Source organism: Sciurus vulgaris (assembly GCF_902686455.1).
Source record: "Sciurus vulgaris genome assembly, chromosome: X".
NCBI classification, from domain to species: Eukaryota; Metazoa; Chordata; class Mammalia; order Rodentia; family Sciuridae; genus Sciurus; species Sciurus vulgaris.
The window spans coordinates 22,850,489-22,872,206 of NC_136471.1; the positions used below are offsets into that span (position 1 = coordinate 22,850,489).

General features: G+C 38.1%; 2 protein-coding genes across 5 annotated transcripts in view; one reads left to right on the top strand and one right to left on the bottom strand.

The window, feature by feature from the left end:
- Positions 1–11,853, bottom strand: part of RAB33A (RAB33A, member RAS oncogene family) — a 28,227-nt gene extending 16,374 nt beyond the window's left edge. Inside the window, exon 1 of the mRNA XM_079122717.1 lies at positions 10,688–11,853. Within this exon, the coding sequence (XP_078978843.1) occupies positions 10,688–10,738 (51 nt within the window). The 5' untranslated portion in view covers positions 10,739–11,853. The remainder of the gene's footprint in view (positions 1–10,687) is intronic.
- Positions 1–21,718, top strand: part of AIFM1 (apoptosis inducing factor mitochondria associated 1) — a 37,526-nt gene that overhangs the window by 1,077 nt on the left and 14,731 nt on the right. For 3 of the 4 annotated variants that reach the window (XR_013760979.1, XM_079122716.1, XM_079122714.1), the window contains exons 2-6: positions 8,196–8,338; positions 14,171–14,270; positions 15,843–15,967; positions 16,098–16,228; positions 17,599–17,689. Coding sequence is in view for 3 of the 4 variants with exons in the window: in XM_079122716.1 (XP_078978842.1) it covers positions 8,196–8,338; positions 14,171–14,270; positions 15,843–15,967; positions 16,098–16,228; positions 17,599–17,689 (590 nt within the window). In the remaining variant the exon portion in view is untranslated. Of the gene's footprint in view, positions 1–8,195; positions 8,339–9,753; positions 9,885–14,170; positions 14,271–15,842; positions 15,968–16,097; positions 16,229–17,598; positions 17,690–21,718 lie in introns of all 4 variants that reach the window. The other variant, XM_079122715.1, reaches the window with a different exon arrangement.

Consider the following 21,718-nt stretch of genomic DNA (forward strand, 5'->3'; position numbering starts at 1 on the left):
CTGCCTCCCTTTCTGAGGTTACAAAAAGTTAAGAATGAATTAGGTTCCCTTCTTGTTAATTAGTTCACTGTGCATCAGATATCCATTAATTTATCAGAGCATGGCTTACATCTGTCTACTTACACAGCCTCATGGAGATAATAATGTGGTGCATTTTTAATCAACAATATTTGAATAATCCCAGTGCATTTGCATTGACAAAATCAGAATTTATCCTTGAGGCTTTTATACTGTGGAACACCTTCTGGATTTTTTTTTTTTTTTTTTTTTTTTTTTGGTGGTGCTGGGATTTAAACCCAGGACCTTGCAAGGTTCTGATTTTGCATTGACAAAATCAGAATTTATCCTTGAGGCTTTTACACTGTGGAAACACCTTCTGGATGATTTTTTTGTGTGTGTGTGCTGGGATTTGAACCCAGGACCTTGCTAGGCAAGGCTTCTGCTATTGAGCTACATCCCCAGAACCCTTCTGGGTGATTTAAAAGTAAAAAAAAAAAAAAAAAAAAAAAAAGGAAAATATTGTGCATTTGAATAGTTTTTCCAGTTGCTGAGAGTCAAAATGTTTCCTGATAGGTGTATTGGGCATTATGTCCTAGGGCATATTGCTCTTGGAATTTTATCTCTGCTTTGGCAAAAACCCTCTGCCTTACTTTTAAACTAATGTCCTGACAGTGGGTGTCTTTTACAGGGGTTTCGTGCATCAGAATGATGGTATGTTATGTAAATTCACACAGAAATTTACACAGAAGTTCAGATAACCTAAAGATTTTCATCAACACTGGCCTGTCTAGTGTGAACTTATTTGGCCTTTCTAATGTGAACTTACTTTACTGAGACTCACAGCTTTAGGCAGGCATGTTGGTGCACACCTGTAATCCCAGTAGCTGGGGAGGCTGGGGCAAGAAAAATCACAAGTTTGAGGCCAGCCTGAGCAACATAGGGAGACCCTGACACAAAAAGTAAAATAAAAGGGACTGAGGATAGTAGCCCAGTTGTAGACCACTTGCCTAGCATGACCAAAGTCCTAGGTTCAATTCCCAGCATGACACACACACCAACAAAAGACTCTCAGCCTTTACCAGCATTCTGAAGTCTGATGAGAAGTAACTTACCAATTAAATATGCATTTGCAAAGTTAAATTGTTTTATTAAACATTTTAAGGGGTTGACAATATTTAGAAGTGCTGAAAAATATAGACTCAAATGTTTTTTCCAGTGCATGACTTTGTTTGAAGGCAGTCTCCTGTAGAAAATATTCTGAGTCCCTGACATATCCATCTAATTGTACACACTTATTCTTTGTCCTTTGGTCATTCACCAGAGTATGACATAACCTGCCTTTAAAAATGGGTGGGAATAGGTTACAATTTCAAAAAGAAATTATGATATTCTTATTTTAGGGATTAACTGTTTTGTGGCTTGATTACCCATTGCTTTTAATCTGATTTCTTTTTCACGTAGTGGCATTTGCCGTACCTTTTTGTAGAGGTAGGCAAGGTTTATACACCACTTTCCTTTCTACCCCTCACCTAGTTCTTTGCCAGGTTGTTAGAAAATTTTCTTCTTTAGTTTTTCTTTTTGTTTTTGTTTCTTGTGTCAGCAAACTTTAAGCCTGCCTGGAACCCATCTCATCTACATCTGTCACCATTGTCAGGTTCATTTCCATTTCCACCATTTGTTGCCTTTTGCCTTAAAACCATAGTAGTAAACTACTATGTGCTCTATTTATTTGGATGTTCTGCCTCCTTCCAGAAGTGATTAAAGGTAACTAATAGTTACAAGTCTATGTCTACATTCAGCACTGAGAAGCAGATGGGTTAGATAATAGATATTTTCTGTTCTGTAACATTTTATTTGGTAACCAAACACTGCCGCCCATGTGATCAAACTGATCACTGACTCCCTGACCCAAAGTTCAAATGTTTGATGTTTTTCTCTAATTGGAATCCTTCTCACCTCTTTAAAGAGGAAACTGAGTTCTTCATGGGCTAGGATCTTAGCTTTATGGACACTGCCAAATGACACTTTGCAAAGCCTGGAAGATGAGTCTTCCTTCACTCTTTTTGCTTAGACAGGACTTTTCAGAAGAAAATCTTTTGCAAGTAAGCCTTTTCTATAACCAGTTAATAAGTTAGATTTTCTAGAAAGTTTGTAACTTTTTAAGGGAGTGACTGCATGTCTTAACATTCTTCTAGATCATGTTTCCAAAAGTTGCTGGATCTTATGAATTGAGTGGAGGACAGAACCCAAACCTACTTCAGGAGTGCCTGGGAATGAGAATGAATGAGTATCTCCAGGATGGAGTCCTGGATGTAATTCATATGATCAGAAAAGTCTAGGAAATAGTGTTTTGGATGAGTAGTGACTCTTACCATTCTGCTGCACTGAGCCAAGGTTTATAAAACCAAACTGAGCAACTCTTGTGATTTGTGTCAAGCTCATTTTCTCATATTCAGAGTCATTTCCCCTTCTAAACTAAACACTACCTGAAGACAGGGATTATGTCCTATCTATTCTTGAGGCTCAGTGTCTTATACAATCTCTGGCACATGGTAAATTCTCCATGGCTACATGGTAGTTCTGTGGAAGACTTTGTGGCATAGAGTTAGATTTTTTCCTCTGTCACTGAAATAATTTTTCCTTTTGTGCCTTTCATCAGAGTGGTTCACGCTGCACTATAGTTATTACCACTCTGATTCTTCTAAAATTCCAGCAAGAGTTCGATCCCGAGTACCGCAAAAAAAAGAAAAAAAAAAAAAGAGTTGATACTTTTAAAAAAGGCTGATAACCATGTGGCATGCCTCATCCCCATAATCACAGTGACTTGGGAGGCTGAGGCAGTAGAATCCCAAATTCAAGGCCAGCCTTAGCAATTTAGCAAGATCATATCTCAAAATAAAAAATAAAACGCTGGGGATGAAGCTCAGTGGAAGTTTAATCCCTGTTCAAAAAAAAGACTGATAAATTTAAATAGTTGTCAGATTCCTTATAAAGAAGCATCTAGCTAAAATGGGCACTCATCCAGGTGTGGTGGCACATGCCTGTAATCCCAGTGGCTCGGGAGGCTGAGACAGAAGGATTTTGAGTTCAGGGGCAGCCTCAGCAAAAGCAAGGTATTAAGCAACTCAGTGAGACTGTGTCTCTAAATAAAATACAAAATAGGTCTGAGTATGTGGCTCAGTGGTCCAGTGTCCCTGAGTTCAATCTTCAGTATCAAAAAAAAAAAAAAAGGAAAGAAAGGCCCTAAGCAGTTTAGTGAGACCTTGTCTCAAAAAATGCGCAGCAGATGATGATACATAATGGGGGGTGGGAGGGAGGCAAGAATGGAGGAAGGAGGAACTGTATAGAGGGAAAAGAGGGGTGGGAGAGGTGGGGGGGAAGGGAAAAATAACAGAATGAATCAAACACCATAAACCTATGTAAATGTATGATTACACGAATGGTATGCCTCTACTTCACGTACAACCAGAGAAATAAGTTGTATCCCATTTGTTTACAATTAAAAAAAAAGAAAAAAATGCTCAGGATGTGGCTCAGTGGTAAAGTGCCCGTGGGTTCTATCCCCAGTACCAAAAAATAAATAGGCTATCTCTGAAGGCTTGTCCTGCCCTCTGTTTTATTCATGTTAGAAAAATCAGTTTGACATTCAGGAATCAGGTCTCAAGAGCATATATAAACCTCTTAAACATTTAGGATTCCTAGGTACCTCAATATGTGGATGTGTTTCTAGAACAGGCCTTCAGGGAGTATGGAAAAATGGATTATGAAACCTACAGAAATGAGCTTGCTGGTTTAGGAACTGTTCTGATGCTAATCTGTGATGTTTAAAGTTGCTAATTTATTATTAAACAACCTGAAAATAGATGGAATCTTGTTAAAAGGACTTTGCGAAGAATTGTTTTTAAATGTTCAGTCAATATTAATTTCTATCTCCTTCCTGCATTTATTCATTCAACAAACATTTATTGAGCAAATACCTGCTGTGTATCAGGTGCTGTTACACAGACAAATTGGCTTATTGGGAATCGAACCCTAAGTGTGAGGAAGGAGGCTCAACCTGTCTATGTACAGTTCGACTGCAGTTTTTCTTTTTATTTGTTTGGTACTAGGCGTTGTTCCCAGGGATGCTTTACCACTGAGCTACATTCCCAGTTCTTTTATTTTTTTAATTTTGAGACAGGGTCTCATTAAGTTGCTGTAGGTCTCACTAATTTGCCTCCAGCCTTGAACTTGTGATCCTCCTGTCTCAGCCTGGGGATTTAGTCACTGGGATTATGGGCCTGGGTCACCGCACCTTGCTTGAAAATTTCAAACAAGTGAACTGGTACAATAATGAGAAATCAATAAGTAACTCCACTTTTTCCACTTTAGTAAGACAAGTAAAAAGGCATGTTTGATCATGATGGAAATTTTTCTAAAGTTTGAAACTCTGGAGAGAATAGGAGTACTTTCATAGGTAAAAGAAAATCAGAGGAGAAATATAAACATCCATACAATACTTATCTTGATAGCTTTTACAAAATTAAAGTCATTTGATAGTTATCTAAAACGTTGGTTTGTGGGCACTGGTGTTGTGTCTCAGTGGTAGAGCACTTGCCTGGCATGTGTGAGGCACTGGGTTCAGTTCTCAGCACCACATATGAATAAAAGAATAAAATAAAGGTCTATCAACATCTAAAAAATATATTTTTAAAAAAGTTGGTTTGATTGCGATAGTAGTGTATTATATTTCTTTTCAAGCAGTAGTTTAAATGTTAATCAATTTTTTAAGTCAATTTACTTTTACATATCTTCTTTTCAGGTTAAGTTGAGGCAGAAACTGTGGAATTTTCCTCAACCTATGCTTTATTTTATCAGTCCCTGAAAAGCAAGCAAAAAAACATAATAAACACAGCAGTATTAAGTTCAAGTTGTTATGGTATTTTTATTTAGTATGTTCTAGATGGATAAACAGAATTTTTTAAAAGAACATTTTATGTTCTGGACTATAGATGGGAACTAAGCTTAACCACATGGCACTTTTACTAACCAGTTTCATTTTCTAAGCTCTTCGAGTTATTCATTTCTATTTCCAAAGCTTTATCATTTTTATGGGTTTCTAAAAATCAAAATCTTGTCCAGATTAAGATAACCTCGTCCCATCTTTCACATTTTTATTTTCATGATTTGTTGTATTTACAAATATTAACCATTTTATTTCATGTGGTGATGAAAGTTTCTAAAGCAGGTAAGAAATAAGAAGAGTAAAGAAAAATACATTTCCTTTTCTAAGAGTCTAGGTCCAAGGTCTCTATCTATAATTCAGAAATCCCAGTAGAACTATCAGGGTTTTGTAACTCATTTGTAGGTCAGTATAAAACTTGGAGAGAGGCTACTTATAATTTTTTGATCCCATGTAGTATAGTTTGTCATAGCAATATTAATGTGCTTGACTGTAGATAGTTACCTCTTATTGTGTCAGGTGCCATTATGAGGTATGTGCACTACATGCTTAAGACCAAACAATTTGGAGTTCCCAAGGATTTTAAATAAGAGGCTGCAGACCTGTATTGGACTTTTTTTTACCCCCATGTGCCCTGACACTGTGAAATCAAGAGGGAAAGCTCCTTATTTTTAATCTCAGCAAGTACAAGTGAAATGCCACTACCAGGGCCAATTCCGTTTGTCTTTATGGATATTTTTCTCTGATATGTGGACACTAACCCACATTAAGGGGGTGGGGAATTAGAAGATCAGTGGAGTAGACAAAGGGGAATGAAGGGAAGGAATCAGAGATGGGAAAAGGAAAGACAGCGGAACGAATCTGACATAACTTTCCTGTGTACATATATGAATATATCACAGTGCATCTCACCATCATGTACATCCACAAGACACTAATTTTTAAAAAAATAACTAATAGTGAATGGCAGAAATATCAGTAGAGGTGTAGGGAAGGGGAAAGCAGTACTAGGATTAGAATAAGATACATTCCATGCTTGTATAATTATGCCAAAAATGGACTTTACTGTCATATATAACTTAAAAGAACCAATAAAATTAAGAAAAAAAACCTAGTCAGGACTGGAGCATATCTACCAGCATCTAGACCAGGAGTTTCAAGCTGTGGTATCCCCCACTCAAGGTTAGTAGTTATCTTCATTTTAGGAACTTGTTAGAAATGCAAATTTTTTTAGTGTGTACTCTTCCATTACTGCCAAATCATGCATACATTTGTATATAAATTCTTTGTCCTAGAATTGTAAATAAAATTTGTTTGCCTTTTTATTTGTTCTTTTTAGTTATACGTGACAGTAGAATGTATTTTGACATATACACACGTATTCTTATGGTTGTACATGATGTGGAGTTTCACTGGTGTGTATTCATATATGAACATAGGAAAGTGATGTCCGATTCATTACATTGTTTCCCATTCTCATCCCCCCTCACTTCCCTTTATTCTCCTTTGTCTAATCCAGTGAACTTCTATTCTTCCCTTCCCTACCCTCCCTTGTGGGTTAGCTTCCACATGTCAGAACTTTTGGCCTTTGGTTTTTTGGGACTGACTTCTTTCACTTAGCATGATATTCTCCAGTTCCAGCCATAGAAATGCAAATTCTTGAGGCTCATCCCAAACCTAGAATTAGAAATCCTTGGGATGGGGCCTGAGCAGCTACTTTTTAACAAACCTTCCTTCCAGGGGATTCTAACACACTTTAAAGTTTGAGAAGCATTATTCTACCTCAGAGTTTGCAAACTTCAACCACAGGCCAAACCTGGTCTGTGGCCTCTTGCTTTTTGTATGCCCCACAAGCTGAAAGTGGTTTCAACATTTTTAAAATGGCTTAAAAGTATGAAATACAGATTATTTTGTGGCATATAAAATTATGTAAAATTCAAATTTTAGTGTCTATAAGTAAAATTCTATTGGAATGCAACCATGTCCATTTGTGTATATATTATTCATGGCTGCTTTTATGCACTATCAGCAAAAATTAAAAAGTTATAGCAGAGACCAGACAGCCCACAAAGCTGAAAATATTTACTGTTTGGTCCTTTACAGAAAAAAAAAAGCTGCTCCAGGTCAACAACCATGAGGAATAATCACAAAGAAGGTACTGAGACCTTCCTTCATCTGAAAATGTCAGGATCCCCGTGGAGGGTGAAATCTAGGATTATGATGATCATTAGATAATTACATAGCTCTATGTATGTATTATATTGGTCTATGTAGGTTTACATCAAAATGACCTTGTATTATTTTGGAGGAGCAAGAGCCAGATCATTGGTGGACACTTTAAATTTTGTCATTCAGGAAAATATTTTATAGTCTGAAATTCTTCAGTTCCTTTGGGGAGATAAATTCATATATGAAAATATTTTTTCTGATTTTGTTCTGAGTTTTAACACTTTCTTCTAGGACATATCACCTTTCACACCAGACTGAACTGTCTCCTAGTTAGGTTGTTTTTCAGGGTTTAATTTGTGCAGGGTTTAAGCCATTTAGATTACTGAAATGTCCCAGGTAGCTCGTGGTTAACTTTGTGCAGTTGGCCCTCTGTTTCCACAGGTTCCACATCCACAAATTCAACCAATCACAGATCAAAAATATTTTTTTAAAAAAGTGCATCTGTGCTGAATATGTTCAGGCTGTTGGCATTATTCCCTAAACAATTCAGTATAACTACTATTTACATTAATAATCTAGAGATGGTTTAAAGTATAAAAGAGGATGTATGTAGGTTATATGCAAATACCGTGGTATTCTATATAAGGGACTTGAGCGTCCAGAGGTTTTGGTATCTTCCAGGGGTCCTGAAATCAATCCCCTCTCCTGCAGATACCAAGAGATGACTGTATCTACCCAGTCATTTCTCTGTGTTTTCTTCATGTATAGTGAAGATGTAAAGGGAGAAGTATTTGATGAACTGTTCATATATTTTTAATGAACTTTTCTGTAAACTGTTTCCTCATTGGGTAGCATTAAATTTTACTCTTAAAAACTCCAACAACTTAAGAGTGTGCATTTCAGGTATCTGTAGTGTTTATGTGTACAGTTTTAACTGTATTATTTTGGTCATTGAACACTAAACACCATGCAACACAATGTGCAGTAAGTCTTTGACATTTAATTGACATTTAATCAGATCATAAACATGTATTAACTTTTATTTTTGTATGTGTGTGTGTCTTAATAAATTGTGTTCCTTTAGGCAACTTGATCCAGCGATGGCATGTTCCACTGGAACTCCAGATGACAAGACATATGGCTAGCTCTGGTGCATCAGGGGGCAAAATCGATAATTCTGTGTTAGTCCTTATTGTGGGCTTATCAACAATAGGAGCTGGTGCATATGTAAGTAGAAAAGCAGCTTGTGTAGAGAAGCTGCCAAACAGCTCCCATTGATAGATCAATACTATGCTGCTTTAAAACTTTTGCAACTAATTCTCCTTTCTCCTTTTGGAAAATTTTCCAAAAAGCCTTCTTTAAAGTGCCTACTGTCTAATATCCTATGTGAGCCAATTCAGAAATGACTGAAATTTTGTTTCATGTTGATTGATGATCTCCACTCTTTTCACTTGTCTTTTTACTCTTTATTTGAAATTCACTGTTTTCTTACGTTTGACTAACCCGGAAATTGTACCTGTTCTCTTGGATGTAACACACTAACCTATGAACAAAGTAAAAATTCATTGCAGCTCCTTAGCACAATATTTGATTTTGATCCATTTGTCAAATATTTTATTTTTCCTCACCTTGAGCTTGACACTTAAAAAAAAAAACCCAGCAACAACCTTCAATAAAACATATGTGTTACTAAAAGGAACACTATCCCTGAATCTCACCCAAAGACTAAATTTTAAAAGCAGGCCTGGTATCTTCAGTTTTGTAGTGGAGTTTTTGTGAGGTGAGAAATACGGTGTTTAATTGCTATATAGTATTAGCACAATTATATCTCCTTAAATGAACTCTAATCAGATTAGCAGGTCACACAAAGGAATTATTCTGTGGGTGTTTGGGTTTTTTTTTTTTTTTTTTTTTTTTTTTTTTTTACTTGGCAGGGTTTACTGTGACTAAGCAGATCAGTCTAAAGTTGGATCCTGTAAGGTTGAGTGAACCAATTCAGGTAACACCTACTAACACACTTGATTGAAGAAAGCTGTTTGTTTTACTAAGAGTGAGTGGTTGGAAGCCATTGCCATATTAGTTCTTTCTCCATTGGCAAGACAGCAAACTTATCTTTGTTCCTTGGCCACTAAGTTAAAAAAGAGGAACAGCTGGGTATGGTGGCGCACACCTGTTATCCCAGCAACTTGAGAGGCTGAGGCAGGAGGGTCACAGCTTCAAGACCAACCTCAGCAATTTAGCAAAGCCCTGTCTCAAAAAACAAAAAAGGGGCTGGGAATGTGGCTCAATGGTAAAGCACCCCGGGTTCAATCCCAGGCACCTGCCCCCCAAAAAAGGAAGGGGACATGAAAATTATTTGAAGTTGCCTTTGTCTTCCTATCTGACCTGACTCTCAGACGTGCAAGATTAGCCAGCCCTTGCCAGTGTGAGTCAACTTAGTAAGAAATAAGTGAGATCTCTCTGATGACGTTTTGATGAAAGATAATATTCTCCAATCCTGGTACAGCACTTTTTATTTTTCCTTTTTCAGCACAGAATAATCAAAAATGCTTCCCTGCCTTTATACTGAATGTTTCTTCATTAATACTTAGTGCATTTTCTATTTCCTTTTGTTTCTTTCTTGGCCTTATTTTTACCTACAGTTATGCAGTGTCATCACCTAGGATCCCCTTCTAGATCACTAGCGTCTACAGGTGCTTCTGGGAAAGATGGCAGCAGCCTAGTATACTTCTTAATTGTAGGAGCAACAGTCACTGGGGCAGGAGTTTATTATGTAAGATGTTTACACTACAATATATTTTCGGGTAGGGTGGGTGAGACCATGGCACTAATGAAAACTATCCATTAAGATGTAGTACAATATTCACAGCATGTGCTTTCTCTAGGTATTTATTAAAGGGACATTGTCAGTCACTAGAGTGTCCTCAAATCTCATTCTTTAAACCATTGAAGTCCTCCTGTATAGATCTGAAACCATCTATTTAAAGCCAAATCCTCATCATCAACACTTTTTGAAACTTTTGCCAACTTCATACCTATTTTTATTACTAAATATATTGTGCTTTAGTGCTGCATATCTAAAAAGTCACAAAGAGTAAATGTTAATAAGCAAATAAAGTTAACTTGAGAACCATCCTTTTTGGATCTTTTTAGGTAAAATGTAATTTTTGTGGTTTGTGGAAAATGATCAACTTGACTTTTACTGTGAAAAGGCATTTTATTGAATGCTTCTGAGGAGGGCCAAAAAGCCATAGAAATTGCAATATTCTCCCCACCCCACCCACAGCCTCTACTTCCAAGTAAATGCATTTGGCAGTGTCCCTTTTGTAATCTCTAATTTGGTCAAACTAGTGGCTAAAGTGGTACAAGCTAACATGTTCATGTAGATTGCTTTCCTAAATGCCTCTCATCTTGTTCTTCATTCAGATACTACCCTCTGAGCCTTAACTTTTCCATTTCATGTCTCTGCTTTTCCCATCAGTTCCACTCCACTCATTCAACAATAGATTGGAAGTGTTTGCAACAGATGTGTTTGTAATAATTTAAACCTCTTAAACCTCTGGTTTGTTGCCTTACCAGGGTTGGATGCCTCCACAGAGTTGACCATGCAAATTTTCTTGATGCCATGTTGAGACAGGACCATCACTGTTGCTTTCTCCTGTGTTAGAAATAGCAAAGAAACACAAGTTCCTCTCAAGCCATTCAGTTAAATGCCTCATTTCCCTCTGTGCTTATCCAACACTGGTGGTAATAAAGTTATTATATTATAGTAGAACCACATTAAATGATAAGCTCTTGTCTACCTACAACTGTTATTGAACTACTTTGTACACTATTGTTTAATTTTTTTATCCAATACTGGGAATTTAACCCAGGGGTGCTATATCCCCAGCCCTTTTTATTTTTTTATTTTGAGGCAGGGTCTCACCAGTTGCTGAGGCTAGCGTCAAACTTGTGATCTTCCTGCCTCAGCCTTCTGGGTAGTTGGTGTTTTAGCTTTGAAATTGTTGAAACTTTGATATGAGGTGACTTAGATTTTTTTTCTCTGAAATTGTTTAGTCTCAAAAGAACTGTTAACTTAAACTTAGAGTCCTGGTTTGGTGAGATATGACTGCAAGTTGTTTATTGTTTGTATTAGTTTCTCAGGCTACCATAACAAAACACCACAGACTGCATAGTTTAAACAACAGAAGTTTATTTTCTTATAGTTCTGAAGGCTGCAAAGTGCAAGATCCTGGTCAGACAGGGTTCAGTCTCTGGTGAGGGCTATCTTCATGGCTTGCAGACAGCCACTGTTTTGCTGTGTCCTTACATGGTGGAAGGTGGTAGAGAGCAAGTTAGGTAGTTTTGGTGTGTCTATCTGTATTCCACCACTCCCAGTACCGGAGATTGAACCCAGGGACACTCTAACTGAGCTACATCCCCAGCCCTTTTTATTTTTTATTTTTTATTTTGAGGCAGGGTCTTCCTGATTTGCTAAGGCTGACCTTGAACTTGCAGTCCTTCTTCCTCAGCTTCCCTTGTCACTGGGATCACCGGCTTATGCAGGGCTCTTCTCCTATAAAGGCACCAGCCACATGTAACCTTCATCACTTCCCAAAAGCCCCATGTGTACATACTGTCACACTGGAAGTTAAGACTTCAGAGTATGAATTGGGGAGAGGACACAAACTTTCAGTCCTTAACTATTCCTTCATAACTTTTTTCTCTCATTTTATAAAATGTTCCTAATTTGAATATAATCACTGCTTTAGCAATTCCTGTATTGGAAGCTCTTTACCATCTTCCCACTTTACCCCCCCCCCCAATAAGGAAGGAATCTTTTAAAAGAATTTCACATTGTTCCACAGTAAAAAATGAATTTTGTCTTGCAGCTCAACCTATATAGCTACAAATATATAAAACTGAAAGTTTCAAGCACTGATACATTTACTAAGTGTGATATCCTCTGATGTTTTCCCTTATTTTCCTAATGCCAGTTGGGGGTAACCTACAGATTGATTTAACAACCCATTGATGGTTTGCAACCACAATCAAGAAACTGGCTTGAACAGCATTTCTGCTGCCTAGATGTAAACATGAACTTCTCATTGTCTTTCACTTAAAGAGTGTTTCTTCCTCTTGCTGGTGACTTTCTCTCCGACCCCAGGCAGATCCCCTAATCTCAGTCTGCTATAGCCAAAGTGGCCTTTAGAATATTTAATGAGATTGAGTGTTTGGACCTTTGCCATTACTCAACTGACAGGAGCACATTACCTCATCCAAAAAATGACCTGTTTGGTTCCAAATCTGCTTAAGACACATAAACAGCACCATATTCATCTTTTTAGAAAGGTTGTCTCCAATAATACTTTTCATAAATTTGTAGTAATTCTTAACCCAATATATATTTATGTCACTAATTGGAAATGTGTGCAAAAGTGGGACTATAGAAACCCTTGGAAAGGTAAATTTTTATTTAGTATGCCTGTAAGCTTATTTATATGTTAAAACATTTAGCTTAAGAGCCGATACACATACAGCTATAACTTCATTCTTGCCCCTGTCCTACTAAACCTGTTTCTTGCTGTGCTCTTCCTTCCACATGTGAAACCATTAGGAGGTATGAGCCGGATTTAGGCCATTTTTGGCTATCTCTCCCAATATGAACATGGCCCTAGTTTATTTATCTGTTCATTCATGTTGACCAGATTAAACCATCTTTTGGTAACAGTTTTTCTTTTTTTTTTTTTTTTGATGCTGTGAATTGAATTTGTGCATACTAAGTATGTGTTCTACCTCTGAACTACATCTCCAGCCCAAAAGTCCCTTTCTTAAAAAAAAAAAAATTAAATATGGATAAATACTGGACTTGTGTATATATAGTAACCTGATGCCAAGATTTAAAAAATAAAAACACTTCCTGAAATTAAGTTAATTGAATTCAGTTTACTTATTTGATAAATTTAGTGGTAAATTGAAAGAGTACCTATTATCTTTTATACATTACTTTCTCCTCCATCTGTCTCATGTTAAGTTTTTTCAGATTGATAGATGTTAAATTCAACTCTTAAGGTCCAAGTTCCCCACTTCTAACATGTCATCTAACAGGCTATCCTGCAAGGGGGTCATAGGAATATTGTTAGAATGTTTGATGATACTCTGATTTTTACTTCTGTAATTAATTAATTAATCTGGGACTTCATTTGACATATGGTCATTTAAATTCATGTTCTTGCCTATTACTTTTTAAAAAGTCACTATTAGGGCTGGAGTATGTACTTTAGTCATGGAACACTTACCTAGCATGTGCAGGGCTCTAGATTTAATCCTCAGTACCAATAAGCATATAAAAATTTTAAAAATAAAAAGTCACTAATAAGAAATCTCCGGTGTTGTGTGTTATAAAACAAACAAACAATAACAAAACCTACTCATAATACTAAGATACCCTTCTTCAATATGAGAGGGTAGAAAAGATAGTTTATTTGGTATAACAATTGTTTAGGCAAGGTGTTTGAACCTTCATAATGTATATGTATAGTATTTCTGAGTGAGACTCCTACTACACCAGTTTAGGAAAAGGATAGGCTGTTGAGGGACAGATGAGTTCCTCTATAAGAATAGGACACAGGTGGCCACATATCCAAGCAATTATCTGAGTGCCTTAGCAAAACCTGGAATAGGTCTACCAGGAAAATTTTATTTCCCAACTTCTGCTTGGGACCATGGAGACTGACATCACAGCCAGTGTCCAGCAATAGCCCAAAGCCCTTTTCTATACTGATATAAAGGTTAGCCTTTTCTAGCACTTATAAGTATCAATTATTTTTTTCTTTATCTGTACTTTCAGAATTAAATATGAGGAGAGTTCTTTACAGAGAGCCTCAAAATCTGAAACTGGCATATTTTCATTTGATTTTGAATATTAACACCACGTGTGTGTATACCCAATATTTTTAACATTGAGTAACTAACCTCATGTAGACAAAAGCTTCTCATTTAATTGAGAGATGATATTCCTTATGGTTTGAGTTAACTGTATGCTAAAATAATCTTTCTCTGTATTTGGATCTGCAGGCCTACAAAACGATAAAAGATGACAAAAAAAGATATAATGAAAGAATATCAGGGTTAGGGCTGACACCAGAAGAGAAAAAGAGAAGGGCCACGTCATCTGGTGAGTATGCCCTGAGGTCTCACTATGTGTAATGTGAAACTCACAAAGAGAAAGTTATAAGTGGTTTGGGTGCCATGATTTATAAATTATCTTTTGGAAGTGATGATAGTATAAGATTGTAACTTCCAGAAACCGTGGTGTTACCCCAGAACCAGGAGCAATTTGTTAAAGTGTTCGGCTGGCATTTGGGCTTGATAATAAAATTGGTGATGATTATGATTGCTTGTTTTTCTTTATATTAGACTGTTTGGGGGCAGGGTGCTGGAGATTGAACCCAGAGGCACTATACCCTAAGCCACATCCCCCACTATTTATTTATTTATTTATTTTTAGGCAGGGTCTCACTAAGTGGCCGAGGCTAGCCTCAAATTTACAGTTCATCTGTCTCAGCCTCCTGAGTGGCTGGCATTACAGGCATATGCCACTGTGCCTAATACATTAGACTCTTAAAACACAAGCTTGGTGAGGGAAACTACTGGAAAAGAGATGAAAGTCATTTTTTCATTAAGGAAAAAATTTTTTGTCTGTTATGTTCCCCTTTTGAGTCTTGGTTTTTCAGAGAAGAATTGTTTTAATCCTTTAATAAACCCCTCAGCTGTGGGTGGGTGGTTTGCCTTGCTTTCTCCAGTAACACCTCCTTATTCTTGAACCTTGTGAAATAATCCCCAATTGACTTCCTTTAATTGCTAACAAAAGGTGAAACTGAACTTGATATTTTCTTGGTGGTCAATAGGAAATTAATGAGCAGGGTATAGGCCTTCTAATATATACTTTATAATGTATTTTAGAAATACCTAAATAGTTAAGCTAGGTCCTTTATTCTCTACAGACCTAATGAATGAATGACATGGGCCAAATCATTCACCTTTTTATGGTAATTTTTCACTTGTGAAATGAAAGGAATACTTGGTTTTCCTCTCCCACCCAGCTACTGTGAAGTTTTTTGTCTTTTTAATTGCTGGGGATTGAATCCAGGGGCTCAAGCATGCTAGGCAAGTGCTTTAGACACACCCCAGCAAGTTTATTTATTGTGGTAGGTACTGTGTTTTGCTACTTTGTTTTTGGTACTGGGGGGTTGAACCCAGAGGCACTTAACCCCTGATCCACACCCCCAGCCCTTTTTTGTATTTTATTTTGAGACAGGACTTTGCTAAGTTGCTGAAGCTGACTTTGAACTTTTGATCCTCCTGTCTCAGCCTCCTGAGCTGCTGGGATTATAGGCCTGTGCCACCATATCCAGCTGTTTTGCTACCTTTATGTAAAAGATTGAGACAAGTTGATTTTTTTAATAATAGAAAAGAGTCACCCGAGCCTATAAAATCCACCCTGGCTGGGCACAGTGGCCCACACCTGTAATCTCAGTACCTCAGGAGGTTGAAGCAGGAGGATTACAAGTTTGAGGCCAGCCTCAGCAATTCAGCAAGGCCCTATGCAACTTGGAGAGACCCTGTTTCAAAATAAAAAGCCAAAAGTGCTAGGGAGGTGACTCAGTGGTAAAGCAGTCTTGGGTTCAATATCCAGTAACAGCAACAACCACCAAAAGATTCACCCTGTTTGGTCTATTGCTTAAAGCTCCAGAAGGCGAGCCGGTTCCTCAGGTCAGAGTACCAAGTCATGTTCCTTTCCTACTAATCGGTGGAGGCACTGCTGCTTTTGCTGCAGCCAGATCCATCCGGGCTCGGGATCCTGGGGCCAGGGTAAGTTGCATGTTATTTTGCTTGGCACAGAGTTACAGTCTGCTCGCACTCAGCCTATGTGAATACTTTGACATTTGCCTCTTTTTAAGTAACTTGGCTCTGATAAGTATTTCTATTTTTGTGTCTAAAGGTACTAATCGTATCTGAAGATCCTGAATTGCCATACATGCGACCTCCTCTTTCAAAAGAACTGTGGTTTTCAGATGATCCAAATGTCACAAAGACACTGCGATTCAAACAGTGGAATGGAAAGGAAAGAAGGTGTGTTTGCTTATGTAAAACGGGCCTAACTAGCCACTTCAGCTGAGTACAGGGAGCAGGTTAGGATTTTGCCACTGTGTGCAATGAATAGGAAGGATGACTTAGCTATATGCTGGAGTTTGCTATGGTATATACTTGATCCAGTTGAGATGCAACAGGCTACAAAGTACATTCTGGATACTGTTACCAGATCTACCAACAGTTGGCAGTGTAATGTTAGCCTCTGAAATACTAATGCTCCTATTTCTGGGACCTTTAGGGTAGATTTCTTGAGTGATGATCCACTTGGCCTCTGTTACCACTTCTTCATACTTGCCTGGGCATGTCCCATAAAAGGAAAAGAAATTGTTTAATGGCCCTTTCTCTGACACCCTAACCTGCATTCAGAATTTCAGTAATAGGGTGGGAAGACAGAAAGGAAGAGCCTCCTTATCACAATATTTCCTTAAGAGACTTGGAGCTACAGGTCCAGAAGCCTTTCCCTTACAAAGGACTCCTTAGATCTCTTGATTCTAATACTATATTCTTTTGGTTTAAATGTTTTTCTCATTAGTAATCCCCTTGACACTGAACTAAATTTTACAAACCTACCTACTCCCTTTCTCACTTTCATGTTCCATTTTCAAGCAGGATGCAGGCTTCCAAATAAATTAACCACCTCTTAATTAATATATCACAATTAATTCACTGGTTTTTGTTTTGCCTTTTTTTTAGACCAGATCTTTTTGTGTTGTCCAGACTGGTCTTGAACACCTAGGCTCAAGTGACCCTCCTGCTTTAGCCTCCCAAGTAGCTGGAACTACCTGGTGCACCACCACATTCATCTGGATTGTTTCAGACAGAATCATCTAGGAGCTAAACCTTGTTGTTCCATTGACCAGCACCATTCTGAACAAATTATTCTGGTGGATTTGTGAATACCAGCTCCTTAGGTGTCCCTCTTTTTGTTTGAAATAATCTAAATCTAGAACTAGGTTTCTCTGCCTCAGCACCATTGATTGATATTTAGGGCAGGATAATTCTTTGTTTTACAGTGGGAGCTGTCCTGTGCATCAAAGACAGTTTAGCAGCATCCTTGGCCTCTACCCAGTAGGTATCAGTAGCATCCTTACCCAAGTTGTTAACAAGCAAAAATATTTCCAGACATTATCAGATATCTCCTGGGGGCAAACTTATGACCAATTGAGAACCACTGATCTAGAATACCTCTATATATGCAAGTCACAATGAAGATATAACAGGCAAGGTCTTGCTCTGAAAAATGTTCCTAAAATCTTTTCATAATAAACATAATTTTTTGCTAAAACTATAGGGTGAACCTAGAGCAGTTCCAGGTACTTATAACATTTTTCTGCCTCTTTTCCATACAGCATATATTTCCAGCCACCTTCTTTCTATGTCTCTGCTCAGGACCTGCCTCATATTGAGAATGGTGGTGTGGCCGTCCTCACTGGGAAGAAGGTGAGCTAGTAGGCTGCTTCCTTTGTCAGGCTCTGTGTAGGTGCCAACCAGCAAGTATGGCACATGTGTATTTCCACTGTCATCCATGTGTGTTCTACCATTGAGTTAATCAAAGAAGGAGCAAGTCATTTTAGGATTCATATTGCTTAGTATTTCTATCTGGGGGAAAACACTAATATTAAAGCCTAGGGAATCAGGCTGGCTAAACTTTCTTAAGGAAGTTAGATTTTGGGGAACCATATTTCTGAAAGTTGTTACTGATGCTATTTACTTTTCTGCCCTTCTTCCTCCTTCCTATTTTCCCATGCTAACTTCTCTCTGGGATTATTGGTGACAATATATTGCTGAAGGAACAAAGTTCAGTGGGTAGGATCCAGAGCACAAGTGGAGGGTTTTGTCTTTGACAGGGACAGGCAGACTTCTCCTTTAAGAGGGCATTAGGCAGAAAAGGTGGATATAGATTTGTGGAAAAACTGATAATGAGATATTATATGTTAAGTGTTCCCTATGTATAAATAACACACAGGCCCTGCTCACTAGGGGATAATGGTAATAGGCAGGAACAAATCAAAAGACATAGATTTGTATAAGAGAGAGATGTAGTGTGTCATGGGAAGAATACCCAGTATGGCAATGGAAAGGTTTCCTAGAAAAGGAAAGGTTTCCTAGAAAAGGAAATCTTATAGAATAGGAAGTCTTAGGGAATGAAGAGATAAAGAAGAGCAAAGAACTTTCAAGTAAAAACCATTCAAGTAAAAATAAATAGCATAAGCAAATATGGAAGAGTGTGGAAAAGCATATTGGATATAAGAAAAATAAGTTACTAGGTACTAAAAGAGCAGAAAATTCAAATTAGGGAGTTGCCAGAGATGAAACAGAAGTTATGCAGGTTCTGGTTATTAAGGGCTTTGTTTGCTGTGTGAATGAGCTTGAGTTATCTGCAGTAGTGAGCTATCAAGTTTTAGGCAGGGATATAAAACACTTGGACTGGACTGGATTTTCAATAATCATTATTGGCTATGACAAGGATGGATTTCAGAGGAATAAGACTAGAGATAGACCATTTTGAAGATTATTTTAACAATCCAGGCAAGTGATGATTAGGGCCCAAAGTAGGAGAGTGATGATGATGATGATGATGAAGAAGAAGAAGAAAATAAGAACTAACATTTATATAGTACTTATTCTGATCTTGTAAGCACAGTTTTCAAATGTGCATTATCTCCTCTTATTCTCACAATCATCTTATGAGGTGTAGGGATTATTTCCATTTTACAGAGAAACTTGAATGTTTTACTAAATAAATGTTAAATAATTTGCTTAAATTCACACAGCTAATAAGTGACAGAAACAGAATTTGAAATGGGCAAAAGGGCTGGGGATATGGCTCAGTGGTTAAGTAACTCTGGGTTTAATCCCTGGTACCAAAAAAACAAAAAACAGAATTTGAAGCCAGGTACAGTGGTGCACACACTGGCACACTTGTAATCCCAATGACTTGAGGCAGGAGGATTGCAAGTTTTGAGGCCAGCCTCAGTGATTTAGTGAGACCTTTTTGCAAAATAAAAAGTTAAAAGGCCTGGAGATGTACCTCAGTAGTAAAGTGTCCGTGGATTCAATCCCCATTACCCCAGACAAACAAAAACAGAAATTTAAGGCAGGTGTGGTTGTCCACACCTGTAATCCCAGCAACTGAGAAAGCTGAGGCAGGAGGATCACAAGTTTGAGGCCAGTCACAGCTACTTAGTGAGGCTGTCTCAAAGGAAAAAGGGCTGGAGATAGCTCAGTGGTACAGCACCCCTGGGTTCAATCTTATTTCTTTCTTTTCTTTTCTTTTCAGTACTGGGGATTGAACCCAGGGGTACTGAAAAGAAAAGAAAGAAATGAATTTGAGACTAGGTCTGTCTGACTGCAGAATTGGAACTCAGACTTGTTGATTCCAGAGATCACATTCTCAGTGTTGTATTACTTCCTGATAGAAATCTGATGATCTGCAAGGACCTGGGTTCAATCCCTAGTACTGGGAAAAAAAGAAAAGTGAATGAATAGTGGGGAATAGACTTGAAGCATGCTTAGGAGGCAGACTTGACAAGGCCTGGGGGTTGGTTGAAGGTGGAAGTTGAAGGAGAGAGAAGTAACAAAAATGACTTTCTGATTTCTAGCTTATGTGTCTGAATGGATGGTGGTGGACCCCCAACTGAGAAACACATTACAAGAGGAAGAGCTAGCCCGACATGGTGGCACATGCTGGTACTCCCAGCGACTCAGGAGGCTGAAGCAGGAGGATGGGAAGTTCAAGGCCAGCCTCAGCAACTTAATGAGGCCCTAAGCAACGTAGTGAGAACCTGTTTCCAAAAAAAAAAAAAAAAAAAAAAAAAACTCAGTGGTAAAGTGCCCCTGGGTTCAAGCCCCAGTACAAAAAAAAGTTAAGAGCTAGTTTAAGGGGAGAAGACAAAGTTAAGTTTGGGATTACTAAGTATGAGCTGGAATATCTGAATATGTCTTCTGGGCAGTCATATGGGTGTAACACTTGGGGAAGGCCTGGGCTCACACAGAGATTCAGGAATCAGCTGGGTGCAGTGGTGCACACTTGTAATCCCAGAGGCTCTGAAGGCCCATACAGGATGTTTTTGCAAGTTCAAGACCAGCATCAGCAATATAGTGAGGTCCTAAGCAACTTAGCGAGACACTATCTCAAAATAAAATATTAAAGGGCTGGGAATGTGGCTCAGTGGTAAAGCATCCTTGGGTTCAATCCCTAGTGCCAAAAAAAAAAAAAAAACAGATAAAACAAAACAAAAAACCTCAAAATTCAGAAATCATGTGGGAATTGAAATCATGAGTTTGTGAAGCCTCTCAAGGAGGAATTTACCTTGTGAGAATGTGGGGCAAAAAAAGAGGGCCCTGGGGAATCTCATCCTTTAGAATGCAGGCTTAAGAAGGAGAATCCACAATGGAGTCAAGGACAGAGTTTACAGAGGAGTGTAAGGACAATTCAGGACAGGAACCAAGGTTGTACAGAGCTGCAAGAAGAAAGAGGTGATCCACAGTGTTACTATGATTGAGGAATCTGGTAAGAAAAGAACTGTAGGTCTGGGGATGTAGCTTAGTGGTAGGGCACATACTTAGTGTGCACAAGGCCCTGGATTCAATCCCCAGCACCAGAAAAAGATAAGAATTCTAAAATGTTCCATTTGATTTGCTAGTTTAGATATCATTGAAAAGTTACAAATGAGACTAAACTATTCTTAAAAATTTTAAATGAGCCAGGAGCTGTAGCACACACTTATACTACTAGCAGCTCAGGAGGCTGAGGCATGAGGATTGCAAGTTCAAAGCCAACCTTGGCAACTTAGCGAGGCCCTGTCTTAAAATAAAATATAGAAAGGTCTGGGGATATGGCTGAATGGTTAAGCACCCTGGGTTCAATCCTGGGTACCAGAAGAAAAATAAATGAGAAAAGGGAGATGTTTTTGGACAAAAGCATAAAGAAGACATAGAGTCAGGAGCGGGGCTTACTGAATGGGATAAGCATGTTAACAAGATATGGATATCCATTTTCAGAAGTGAGAGAGGTTGGGGAATGAGCAGATGATTGATATGGGAAAGTTCTGGAAGGGTAAGGGAGGTCTGGGGATCAGGCTCAAAAAATAGAACAGAAAGGACACCTCATCCCAATAGATATGTTTTTATTTGGAGAATGGGGAAGAGTAGAGCCTTTATGGGAAGCTGAAGATCACATCTAATGACTTCACTAGTATTCTCAATAAAACAGGATGTAAGGTGGTTATTTGAGCAGTGTGGATGATGAGTAGTGGGGTTGAACTGAGGAGGAGCTTACCAAGGAGAAATCAAAGGAGACTAAAGAAGCTACTCATTCATCAGAGTTCAGGTTAGAGAATGTTGTACCTGTGCTATGTTCCTCTTCCTACCTGCACTGCCCTGACTACTCAGGTCATATTTGTCACTCTTGATTATTATTAGAGCTTGTTAAATTTTATTTTTTGACTTCTGAACTCTGAAGGCAAG